General features: G+C 41.8%; 1 protein-coding gene and 1 pseudogene across 1 annotated transcript; one reads left to right on the top strand and one right to left on the bottom strand.

The window, feature by feature from the left end:
- Positions 1-686: 686 nt before the first annotated feature.
- On the top strand, positions 687-5,155 carry LOC103984143 (BEL1-like homeodomain protein 9). Its single transcript, XM_009401581.3, has 4 exons — positions 687-1,714; positions 3,251-3,624; positions 4,264-4,324; positions 4,467-5,155. Exons 1-4 carry the CDS (start codon positions 1,004-1,006, stop codon positions 5,010-5,012), a joined length of 1,692 nt encoding a protein of 563 aa, XP_009399856.2. The 5' UTR covers positions 687-1,003; the 3' UTR covers positions 5,013-5,155.
- A 2,218-nt stretch (positions 5,156-7,373) lies between these two features.
- Positions 7,374-12,894, bottom strand: LOC135612209 (LIM domain-containing protein HDR3-like; annotated as a pseudogene).
- Between the last annotated feature and the right edge of the window lie 329 nt (positions 12,895-13,223).

Here is a 13,223-nt window from a genome sequence, read left to right on the forward strand (position 1 = left end):
TCAAGAACCAAACCTGGGGGGGTAATAACAGCGATTCCTCAGCGAATCCACTGCGACCCATCATTTCGTAACTCGACACGTCGTCCAGCGGATGAGCTTGATCGACGGATAACCTCCTGTTATGGACGACAGCAGCAGCTTGGCCACCATCATGAGTTCCGCCACAGCTACCTACAGTGGTGTGACATCCGCCTAACACCCTCCTCCTCCTCTCCCTCTACAACAGGTTGCGTGCGTATGTTACCCCGTTCCATCCACGCCGTTGCTGCAGGCCCACCTGACGACGCTAGTGCTCGCCGTAGAGGTCGGCCGGCTGGGCCCCGGGACAGCCGGTGGTGGATACAAAGTCTCGTTCTGGACGGGGTCCGCCGGATACAGCCCACCTGACCCCACCAACATCGCACCCCAACATTTCCAAGTACGTCGACACTCAGCTGCTGCAGCTATTCACCTTCCGAGCCGAGCAAGGACGAACCAACAGTGTTCCGAGAGGCCTGGCGAGGTCCCACGTGCGCCCACCACGGACCCTAATTAATTGACCTCTCTGTCTTTGTCTCTCTGTCTCTCTGTCTCTCTCTCTCCTGGACTCTCGGTGCAATCCAATCGCCGTGTTCAAAGAGGCGTATCTGTTTGTTGGTATTCCCTGTTGTCATATACGCTGCTACTGTTCTCTGATAGCAAATCGAAACGGGGGAGGGGGAAGAGTGAAGGGAGTCGGCATCATGATATATATAACGTGTAGTTGGACGGGGTAAACATGAACTCCAGTTCTCATCATATCACAGCCGTGTTCCCTCTTTCTCCTTTCGCTTTCACTGCTCCACTGTTCACTCTCTTTTCCTTCTTTATCGCTTGCTCTGTGGAAAGCAAGAGAAGCAGCGAAAAGTTGCGAGCATCTGCCCCCTCACTCTCTCCAGGGTTGGGCTACGAGAAGCGTAGTAGCGGCAGCAGTAGTAGTAGTAGACAGAGGAGTTGACGCGAGAAAGGAAAAAAAAAAAGAGAGATGGCTTCGTCGGCTGCGGATCGATTCGTGGGAGGCGGCGGAGGAGGTGGGGATGAACCGATGCTACTGCACCACCCCCAGATGTACGACCACGTCCCACAGCACAGCAGGAGGGAGAAGCTGCGGTTCCCGCTGGAAGGGTCGTCGCCGCCGTCGGCCTCCTTCCTGCTTCTCCACGATGCCGACGCTGCTCCCTCGCTCTATCCCGCCAATTCCCTGACGGCCTTCCTCCCCTCCTCTTCCTCCTCCTCGTCCTACTACTCTCACAACCCTACCCTTAACTACGGTGACGCCCAATTCGACGGCCACGGCGCGCTGCCGATCCCCGCGCAGCACCAGATCCCCATCCAAGGCTTCTCCCTCTCCCTCACCTCCTCCTCCTCCCCTCGCCCCCCGGCTTCGCGGCACCACCTCGCGAGCCGGCCGGCCCCCCTGGGGCCGTTCACAGGCTACGCCGCCGTCCTCAACCGCTCCAGGTTCCTGGAACCGGCGAGGAAGCTTCTCGAGGAGGTGTGCCGTGCGGGACACCAGGCCGCGGCGGGAAGCGGCGGCGGCAGCCGGGAGATGCTCCTAGACGCGGATCCGCCCAGGGAGTCGCTGATGGATCACGGCGTCGACGTGGTGGCCGGCCATGGAACGAAGGAGGACCGCGCGGTCGCCGGCACGGAGCAGCAGTGGAAGAAGACCAGGCTCATCTCCATGCTTGACGAGGTGAGCAGCTTGAATTATTTCTTCTGTGTACTTCTGCTTTGAGATGACTTCGTTAGGCTTCTTGTTGTGTTACGTCTTCCTTTTTGGATCCTCTTGCTTGTGCAAGTCTCCCAAGCAGTCTACTTTATTTGAAGGGTCTTGTGTTCCTTCATGTCAAAAGGTTTTCGATGCTACTGGTGAGATCTCGTTACTGTGTGAAGCCATGGATTTACTGCTCCTGAATCTGCTACTGCAGGGTTTGATTCAATGTATTTGAGATGATAGGGTTTAATCTTTCGTCACTTAGGAATAATTGAACATTTACTTCTACAGACTGATCCATTTAGATTGAATCAACTGCTTCTTTACTGCATATCCTCATCTTCCTCCTCGGACTTGTTGTCGGTGGAAGACAAGATGAAGTGGTTGCCTTGTTTAGGATCGACCCCGTTTAGCCTACGATCTGGCAGAATAGAGGCACTTGGTTTGATTTGCAAGTCATAGTAGAAGGTTCACAAGTATTGTTTGCTTATTTATTGTGCTTCACTTAATACTTGATGATGTGAGACTGTAGAGAAAGGATCAGACTGTGAGGAAAGCTAAGCCATTGTATCACTTGTGGTCAACTCCTGTGATAGTTGATGAGGGTTATCTGCACTAAGCTCATGGTTGCGCCTAGCTGATGCATCAAGTTCATCCCGACATGTCGCAAATTATGTTTTGTTGATACATCAGATCTGTGGATTCTTTGTTTTGTGGTAGCTGTTAATTGCAGAAGTCATAAACCCAGTGTTGTAAGCTGGAACGAATTCAAGAACTGTACACATTTATAAGGCCATCTCACTCAAAAAAATGTTTGTAGTTTAGCCTAATGGAAGTGAATTTTTTTTTATCGAAGCAATCGCAACGAAGTTGTTAAACTCGAGATAGTGTTCGGTAATTTGGATTGCAGTTTACTGCTAATGATGTTCAAGGATAAAGCTCTAATCTGGAAGAATGTGGCCTATTCTAAATGCTAAGATAATTGCTGTCTTTAAGTTTCTCAATAGAAGGAAGATGGAGATTACATCAATAATTGGTTGACTTTTCGGAAAACATGAGGCAAACTGCTGTATCTTCACATCTTTGTATTCTCTAGGATTATTTATACGAGTTAAAGTCGCTTTTATCGAGTTTTCGATGATATTTCATTTGACTTATTTGCGTAGTTAATGCGCCTTTGGTTATGTTACAAAGATTGATTTGTTTTAAGTATTAAGTTTTTTTTCTTTATGCTTTTCATCTTCTTTCTTACTGTTACATAAACCATCTCCACCTCGATGATCGTTATGAACATTATTCAAATTTGTAGCTTCTTTTCGAATCCATGTTGGGTATTAGGTGCATTTTAAGTAATAGAAATCACGGAGGAATTAGGAATAACCGTATAAATTGTTGTTTGATCTATGAAAAGCACCATGTAACATAATAACCAGCTTGAAACTTTGCAGCTTTTCGAGTATGTTATGTTTTCATCTTTTGATGTGAGTTGACTACATTCCAATGATAACCTTTTAGGTTTACAGAAGATACAAACAATGCTACCAGCAGGTTCAAGCTGTGATTGCTTCGTTCGAGTCGGTCGCTGGATTGAGTACTGCTTCTCCATATGCATCGATGGCTCTCAAGGCCATGTCCAAACACTTCAGGTGCCTTAAGAATATCATATCTGGCCAACTTCGGCAGACGAGCAATAAAGGTCACGGAGACGAAGGTGTCAGCAGAGAAGATATCTCAAGCTTTGGGCTCCTAAACAGTAGTAATTATCTACAAAAAACAACCAACAGCCCTGCTACCTTTGCACAACCACACGTTTGGCGGCCGCAGAGAGGGCTTCCTGAGCGCGCCGTATCTGTGCTTCGAGCATGGCTTTTTGAACATTTTTTGCATCCGTGAGTAGATCGAACATTATTTCCATTAAAGATGCAAAACTTTGTGGTGATGAATGCTTGTCTGCTTATCATGTTAAAGTTTATAGTGCCTGATGCAATTCCTTACAACCTTCTGTGTTTTAGAAATGATAAATTCTTTACGACTGAGCTCAGAGGACTTGTCATAGTTACGCATAAAGAGGTTCCATACAGAATCGGAAAAGGAGCGCATGTAGTTTTGCTAATTTTGATCGCTTTCTAGCTCTCATTAATAGAACTAAGATCCGGTATTTTGTTATGACATGCTTAACATGAATTTGCACTTTTTTTCTTTGGTATTTCTTTTCTCTTTTAATTACATGTTATGATGCCTTAAAATTTTATATTTTCCTACCAATTAAGTTGGTATTTTTTATAACAAAAAAAAACAAGATGTTGGCCTGCATAAAGACACTCGACACTTTTAATTTAGCTGGCTTTTGTCATCACCATGGCCGATCATGTTTTCATCCGAAAGATGAAAAGGTCAGCCACTAGTCAATGATATGCAATAATTTGATAGTATTTGCAATAATTTAACAGCGGTACAATCCTTGTTGCTTACAACTTTTTGGATTATTGAAGACATCTATATATGATCTTTTTCGTATCGTCTTCCAGGTACCCTACCGATGTCGACAAGCAGAATTTGGCTAAACAAACTGGTCTAACAAGAAATCAGGTAAAAGCATGGTGTAATTTGTATCTATACATGCTCAGTATTATGCGTAGCGAATTCTGAATCCTCCAAATTAAAGGAAATGCATTGAGTGAGTTAATCTCTCTTGCTCTCATCAACACTCCACTATTTTTGTTTTGAGCAGGTCTCTAATTGGTTTATCAATGCAAGAGTAAGACTCTGGAAGCCGATGGTCGAGGAAGTACATTCCCTAGAGCTGCGCCAGAAAAACAAAACATCGGCGAGCGGCAGCAGCAACTGTGCCACCACCGACGAACAACCTCAGCCGCCGCCCTCGTCGCGGACAAATCCCTTGAGTTCTCCACAATTCCAGATAGCGAGCATATGCCGCAATCAGAATTCGGTGACCGAAGGCATTCACGAGGAGCTGACCTCCATGCGCAACCACATCCAAGGAGGGCCTGTCAACTTTGTGTACGACATGTCGAACCACCAGCATGTTGCAGGTGGAGCCAGTGTGGTGGCCGCCGGAGGAAATGGAAATGGTGTCTCCCTCACGCTCGGCCTCCATCAAGACAGCGGGGTGTGCTTCTCTGAACCGCTTCCGCTCAACGTGGCCCGTCGATTCGGCCTAGAAGAGTGCAACGACACCTACTTGGTGAGTAGCTTCGGAGCGCAAGAGAGGCAATTCGGGAAGGACGTCATCGGCGGTCGTCTGCTTCACTCATGATTCGGTTGGGTGAAAGCTGTAGCAGTCCCAAGTTTGTAAGATGGAGCTATGACTGCTGTTGTATACCAACAACAGGCTGTGCCATTGGAGGCTTTTTGGCATTGTTATACCTTTCAATGCATGTGGTTCTTCGCTTTTTCTTATTCTCTATATGGAAGCACTTCCTTTTAGCATTGAACATGTTGTCGACGGTGCAGAAAAGGAGAGACTCGATCCAAGTCTTCTCATCGCTTTTTAGTCATCATCATGGCCATAGTATGCATTGCTATATTTGTCCCAGTCCAGTTCACTTTGGAGGAAATCGAGGCCATCTGAACTGAGATATCAGCCTTGGGATTCGATGACGACTTCCACTTCGTGAACGTCGTGACATGCAACAAATGATACGACGCAAACAGTGGCTGGTGTAGACAGCTCGGGAGGCAACTCTTGCATCCTTCGGGGGTTGAAGAGCTGTTGCCAGCCAAGAACATGGTTGAAAGACGGATCGCGATCGATGACCCGAGATGTCAAGGATCTGCAGACCAAGTACCGAGAATGTGTTCGACGAAATCTCTTACCGACGCACAGGTTGGAATTAGTTCGAGATATAATTGATATAGAATATTTGCCATATTAGAAATGGTATCAGATGGCTGATCATGTGCAAGAGATGGCTAACAGCGGCTTCTGCACGCTGCTTGGGGGTAACTCTTGCGTCCTTGGGGTTGAGAGCCGTCGCGGGTCCAAACCCTGCCTCGGATGGATCATAGGAGCAAAGAAGACGCTCTGCGAAAGGGAGAACCGGAAGGTTTTGGTGGGGAAGAACGAGTCCTCCCATGGCACACATCGTGATCTGAGCCGCCCTGTTGGGAGCTCTCGTGGAGTAGCGAGAATAGTGGTCTATAAATCAGGGGACTGTTCACCTGCGACGCTGGCGTTGGAAATGACAGGTACTGCTGATACGTCGGAATAATTGCTTTTCCTCGGAAATGACATTCACATTACAGCAGACTTCATGTGGGTTGAGGTGGTGCGTGCTGATGCGACTCCGACTGCTTTTTCCACACAACACTTGTCGCCTTCCCGCTGCCGATTTCTATCTCTTTCTTTCTCTTCGGCAAAAGCAGCTGCAGCGGCAGTGGGTGTTGGTGACGGAAGAAGACGAAGCAGCAGCGATAAGACCTGACTAAATTTTCAGGGGTGTGTGTATATATATATATATATATATATATATATATATATATATATATATATATGAAGGCACGTGTGGGTCCTACGCGTCGGATGTGTACGAGAGGAGCGCCGTACAAACCAACAGAACCATAGTGCGGTGGTGTGAGTCAAACTGTGGACGGGTCTATTCCAATCGACAATAACAAGTCGTGACGTCCCCACACTCTGTTACACTGCTTCTAATACGTGCATATATACGGATCTTAACTACAGAACTTATGTAATTATAATATTTATAGATCATATTTGGATAAGTGTATAAGTCCAAGAAGGAAATCCACTTATATATAGTTTACATTTGTCTCATAAACTCAAGTTAATTATTATTATCTAGGAGCAAATAGAAAATAATAATAATAATAATTTAGAAGCATATACATATATACATACAAGGTTTTGAAAGGACATTAATTAAACTATTAGCATATCCTATGATCAATTGAGAAAAATATAATGATACCTAAGATTAAAAAAAAAAAAAAAAAAAGAGAAACAAACTTCCCCAACAAAATGGCACGAGTGTGTATTGATTAGTGACCATGTTAAGAAGGCATGGCAAAAGGCAAGCATATTATTCCATGAGCCACATATATGATTAATTTTAATGGAGAACCAAGTGTGTTGCTTGATAACAGAGCAGAAGGAGACCTAATGACCCACAATGCTGATTTTAGTAAGACCATTACTATGCCAATGTCCAATTACAGGGAAATGGGAACTGTTTGCTAAACAGTTTATCCATTAGTAATGCATGCACACCACATGAAGAAGAATGGAGAAACATGTTGCCACAACTATAAATGTTTATGGTTACCAAGAGAGAGAGAGAGAGAGAGAGAGAGAGCTATCTATCAGCCAGCCAATAGAGCAGAAGACAGACATGGTTCAAGAAGCATCATCAGCCAACTCCCTCTCATAAATGGCAGACACATGTAGCTACTAAAAGCAAAGATAGAAGATGACTACCCGAGTTGTATCTTCAGCATCTCATTCTTGGTTGCATATACATGTGGCCGAATATATGCTTGTTTGAGTATTTCTCAGATTCCAGCCTTCTGCTTCACGATCATGCAGTGACAGAGCATCCCTTGATGGGTAATGGTTACCCATTTGCAAGTCTGCTTTAGAGCAAAACGACTGCACAACTTTGAGAAAAGATATTATTTGAAGCTTAGTCAGATACAGCTGCTAATTTTACTTTAGACACAAAGCAATACCACTCATCTGGCTCCCCAAGAAATTATGGGATAAGCGACTCACACTTTGCAATCTCTCTCTCTCTCTCATTACTACATAAGAAATGGTTTTCACATCGGGAAATTGCTTCTTAAGCGTATATGTTCCAGGGTTCGGCGAAGCCCATACTTGTTAACAGCTGCATTAGCAGCTCTGAAACCTTCACCATAGGCAGGTGATGTGTCTTGAGCAATTTGATGCATGAAGAACTCACCGAGTTTCTTATCGGTGGCAGACTTTCCTGCTTTCTTAGATGATGGAATTGAAGAGGATGATGACGACGAAGAGGATGGCATACTAGTTGACCCTGGCAAAACCTCAGATTCAAGCCACATATGGGCAAGAACCTGACAGATGCCTTCTTCCACATCAGGGCTTAAGTTCTGATAGCCTAATAAGGAAAAAAAATCCAAACAAAATAACTATCCCACTGAGACGAAACAAATGGAATATAAGAATTAAATGATTTCATAAGTTCAATTACATTATGGCAATATAATTATTTGCAATTTAGAAAAATATACCTCTGAGACGTAACCAACCATGCATTAATTCATGAGCAAGAATGGAACCAGTTAATAGCCTGCACGTAGAAGAACAAAGAAACATCAGGGCGTTTGACCTTTTTTGCTAAATTAAATGTGTTACTAACTTAGGACTTCTACAAGATGGAACAATGGTTATCTTCTATAGAAAAAAGAAGTTTATATTATGAGTTTATGACTCATAATAGATGAGCAAACAGCAGGGGTAAAGCTATGCTCAGGCCTTCATTGCAGGAGCTTTGTTCATTAGTAGACAGACAGAAAACTCCAATCTTTTCTATTTACCAAACATTGCAAGGTAAAAATGAACATGATTCCTGACCATGAACCTAATATTATGCTTTGTTGATTACTATACCAAGGAGTTAACAGATCCCTGTTGCTTATTACTACAGAAAATTATAATTATTAGAAACATTACTATTATGTTTTGTTGATTGAATATTAATGAAAGAATACAAGGTGTTGAAAACAACTTTATGATTTGTTGAATAACAATTCATCTTTGGCAAATATTATTTGTTTAATTAACAAAATACCGACTTAATTTCACTTTACTATCCTAATCATTTTGCACAAAATCCTACTCCGATTTACACGAGAAGCACAAGCTCGCTCCTCTGTTGCATAACACTCAAAATAGAAAATAGAAAAAATATATTTTAGTATCAAAAAAGACGGCTAACTTTAGCATCGTATGAGGATGTGACTAACCTGGGAAGGCCATACAATACGAGAATTGCAGTGACTTCGCATTGACGGGTCAACTTTTGTGGGAAAGTCCGCATGTCCAGAATTCTGTTTCCCCCAATTTTTGGCCTTCTAAGTATCTATAGATTGGAAACGACACAGCTTAGACGTCAGCACAAACTAAATCAAAATGGAAGGAGATCACTTACACTGCTAACAGTTTGTTCCTCAGAAAGACATAAGCCTCTGGTTTCAGGCATGTGGTGATGACCCTAGTAGGAAAACAGATTCAAAATCCAGAACTACCTCCAGGATAAGCATCTCGAAACTCAAAACAATCAAGAAAGCTTACATCTTTCTCCCCTTCCATGGCTTCATTAAGCGCCTGCCTTTCTACCAAAAGCATGGGAATTTGTTGATTTATTTTCATGTTCATTCCTTCATAATAATCTCTAATTGAGTGGTATAGAGACTGACAGTCAACAATATCCATGATAGCAGAATCAAGACATTCCAAGCACAAGCTACGGCCATCTCCTAGGCAGATATATCTTGTGCTTCTTGACTTCAATATGAAGTAAAAGAGGGAAACTAAGAAATTATCAAAGAAGGATGTTCTAGATAACATGAGCAATTATTTTTTTCTCAATAACCATTTCATACTTGAAACTAGACACCGAAGTTCCTCCAATAAAACAAACACCACACATACCTCCATTCTCTCACAACTACAGCATCGAGGTGTGCGATCATGTTCATGTGATGGACAATATTTTTGGCCCCAAAAGGGGTGAGCTCTATACTCAATTAAACCAGCCCTGTTTGTTGGGATCTGTTGGCAAAAGAAAATGAAGAAAAAAATTTTATTTACCAATATAACGGCATGTTTCAACTAGATAAACTTTTGTTAGAAAAGTTATGAAATCCATTATGAAAGAAAAAAAGAAAAAGAAAGAGTGTTTGAAATGCAAAGTAATGAGATATTAGGCTTTCAGCTAATGAAAAAAGTTTCAATAGTTCTACATGGAATATACTACACCACAGGACACTTGATCATTTTTATCTTTTTAAAGAACATATGTTGGAGATTTAGAGCATTCAATTTGGTGAATTTCTAATTGACAATATCAATGGTTGTTGTTACACAAACCAAATATTTACAAATTACAAAACTTACTATTTGGTGAATTGCAAAGATTTCTAATTCGTATGGGTTCATATCAAGAAATATATCAAAATATAATGCCAATACAAGAAGCAGAAAACCTTTTAGAATTTCAATTTTATGCTATGGTGCAGCTTAATGCTGAAAGGATTCTGAGCAAGGTAGCAAATCCAAGGACCGCAGTGGTAGTGAGATAACAATATACCATATTGACAAGGAATGAAATCCAGTCAAGTTGGGGCAAGCGGAAGTCCCTAAAAGATTTTCTGAATGATAATAGAGGCCAAACAGACTGATAATCAGACTCACTAATATATATACCACAAAGTACCAATACTTAAAAACAAGAAAACCAGGATAGCGTGAACTTCTATATAAAAAATAATTCTATATTGTTCTGATGACACAGTTTCTTGTAAACATTTACATGATAGTAGATGAAAAATGGTCAAAAAAAAAATCAAGGAATAAGTTCTTACAAATTCATGGCAGACATCACATTTGGGGTGAAGCAACTCCTTATAACATGACTTGTGGTATGGATCAATGCCTGACAAAGTAAACTAAAACAACCACCACATTTAAGAGCCACTTCACAGTAAAAGCTGCTCTGAAAAGACAGATGCTAATGTATTATGCATTAAAGAAGTGAAGCAACATATTTCTTTAAAAAGGAATTAACACACCTCATTCTCACAGATAATCTGACCACAAGCATGACAACGAAAACATTGTGGGTGCCAAAAGGTTCCCATGCAGCTTAAATAATGTCCATAACCTATTTCATGGTGACATCCTCCACAAATTCTGCAGGGTAGTAGAAGGCACAAGCATGATTATTTGGTGATCTGCTATAGCCTGAAAGCATATAAACTGAGAAGAATAACATATCAAACCTATATCCTCTGGGCAAAACCTGTACAGGGTAATATGGTTGAGAGGAGGACATGCTCAAACTTTCTTGGATAGCCCTAGCTAACTCGTCGTCATCATTTCCCCGGCCCTTGTAGCCAGCAGCTATCCAGGAGTTGATACACCACTCAGAAATAATTAGCAGTTTAACCAAACACTTCAGACATAAAAGGAAAACTAAGATAAAAAATTTATTTGAAACCAACTGTGAAAAAACAAATTTGGTGGAATCAAATTTTAGAAGCTCACATAATTAAACCTACCATTAGGTCTCTTGGCATCCTCATCAAGAGAAAGTGCAATTGCACGATCAAGATCTTCATTTTCAGCTTTAGATCGGTCATCCTGGTAACAGCTTGCATAAAAAAATTTCACACAATCATATGAAGGAAGATGAAATTGACATATTAAACATATCCCTAGTATAAATTTCAGGTAAATTTCGGAAAAACCAACTTATGTGTATCAATGTCTACTAAAGATAGAACCTTCCTGAGACATTTAACATGCAGTCTTGATTGTTGAATCAGAGAGGAATCTTTACCACTGGTTTAATTGGTCCATGAAACAAGTTTTCTTCCCCATTTACTTGTGGATGATGTCCATTTGACACTCCGGTACCTGTCCCTTTAAAAAACTTGCAGAGCCATCTCATAAAGCGAGACCTTCTCCCAGTATATGGAGCTATATTTCCTGGTCAGATAATGAGATTTGATAAAATACTATAAGATTGCTATCAAACATGAGGTTCAATGATAAATATATCGATCATGCCATTTTTATTTCTTAACAAAAGGAAGCGATGACAGAAATTGTATCATATTCAGATTGTATTCTGAACATGTGAAGCTTTGACCTAAATCAAAGATCAAATATCTCAAACATGGCATAAGAAGAAGAATTGTGCAGAGTATCAGATCCTCCATCAATATTTTTCTTAATAGTTAAAAAATGAAATCAGCTAGATTACAATTTTCAAGAATTCTAAATGCTGATTCTTCTGGTTAATTTACATGACAGCAAGATTGTCTCTGCTTGAGGAAATGCTCTCTGATAGACTTGAGCCTCCTGAAACGGAACATGTCATACAACTTTTTTATATTTCCAATGTATTTATTCTTATTTACCTGCTAAAAAGTGTCACTAGCAGACGGTCAGTTGTACTTATTTGTAGGCTAACACAGTATTATGAAATTTTAAAATACAGCAGAGTATGTTTCCACTCCAATGTAATTATTGATCTACTTGTAATAATAAGAGAAAATTATTTATATAAAACTGTCAGAACTGGTTTTTTACATGAGGCCGAGATAAGTGATACCATCACGCATCCTAATTCTGCCATTTCTCCTGATGAAAACTAGTCAAATCGAAAACCATCGTGCCGGGATTGGGCAGATGCATTGGGGTCAAAGGTCGAAATTCCCATCCTTGATGGTAAACTTTTGTTTTTTTGCTATGCAATATTGTCAACATGTTCTTCATATCCACGTCAAAAATGCTTGAGCCCTTTTTTGCCATTGATGGGTAAACTCTTTTATCTATTACATCTTCTTTCTCGAGCAACAAATAGATCAAATTAGAAGCAGATTCCGGAATGGACATCCGCACCTGAGCACACCAGCAAATTCTAGTGACAGCGACAACGAATTGATGCTCTTGCGAATTCTCGTAAGAGGAGTAACGAATTAATACTCATGCACCGATTCTCGAAAGGCACCGGGCATCACCTCAACAGTTTTTCCAACTAGATGAAAGATTCTCTTTAATCGGTATCGAAAGAAGACAACCGCAAGGATTTGTCATTTCAAAGACAAGACCTACTCTCTTTGATCGAAAAGCAGAACCAAAATGCGCTTTTTCGATCTCGTTTCTTAACAAAAACCAAGAAACCAGCCACTAAATCAAGAAACGAAAAATAAGGGGAAACAAACAGAGGATTGTGGGAGTACCGTGGACGCGAGGCCGGAAGAGGTAACCGGAGTTGGAAGAAGCCATTGGAGCGATGATCGCAGCAAGAGAGGCGAGGATGGAGAAGGGAGGAGGAGGAGGAGGGTGGAAGCCCAACGATAAGGCATCTCAAAATGCTTCCGCGGTTGTATATGTATATATATATATATATATATATATATATATATATATATGTGTAGGTACATGTGGATTATTATAAGGACGGTGGGAGGAATCGGAGCGGAGGGAGGGAAGGAACGGGAGATTCTTTTGGATGGGTTGGGAATACGTAGCTAGCGGAAACAAGAGGAGGCGCGGAAGCAGGGGAGAACGCGGAGAGAGAGAGAGAGATAGAGAGAGAGAGCACACGCACGCATTGCTCCCTTTCGCTTTAGGTGGGAATCGTTTTTAAAGGCGTAAAGTGTGGGTGGGTCGGCGCGTTCGAATCGGGCCATGTTACTTTTGCGGGGTCCACTTAACTGACGTTACTTTGGGTCG

This window comes from Musa acuminata, chromosome BXJ2-5 (genome assembly GCF_036884655.1).
Source record: "Musa acuminata AAA Group cultivar baxijiao chromosome BXJ2-5, Cavendish_Baxijiao_AAA, whole genome shotgun sequence".
Taxonomy (NCBI): Eukaryota; Viridiplantae; Streptophyta; class Magnoliopsida; order Zingiberales; family Musaceae; genus Musa; species Musa acuminata.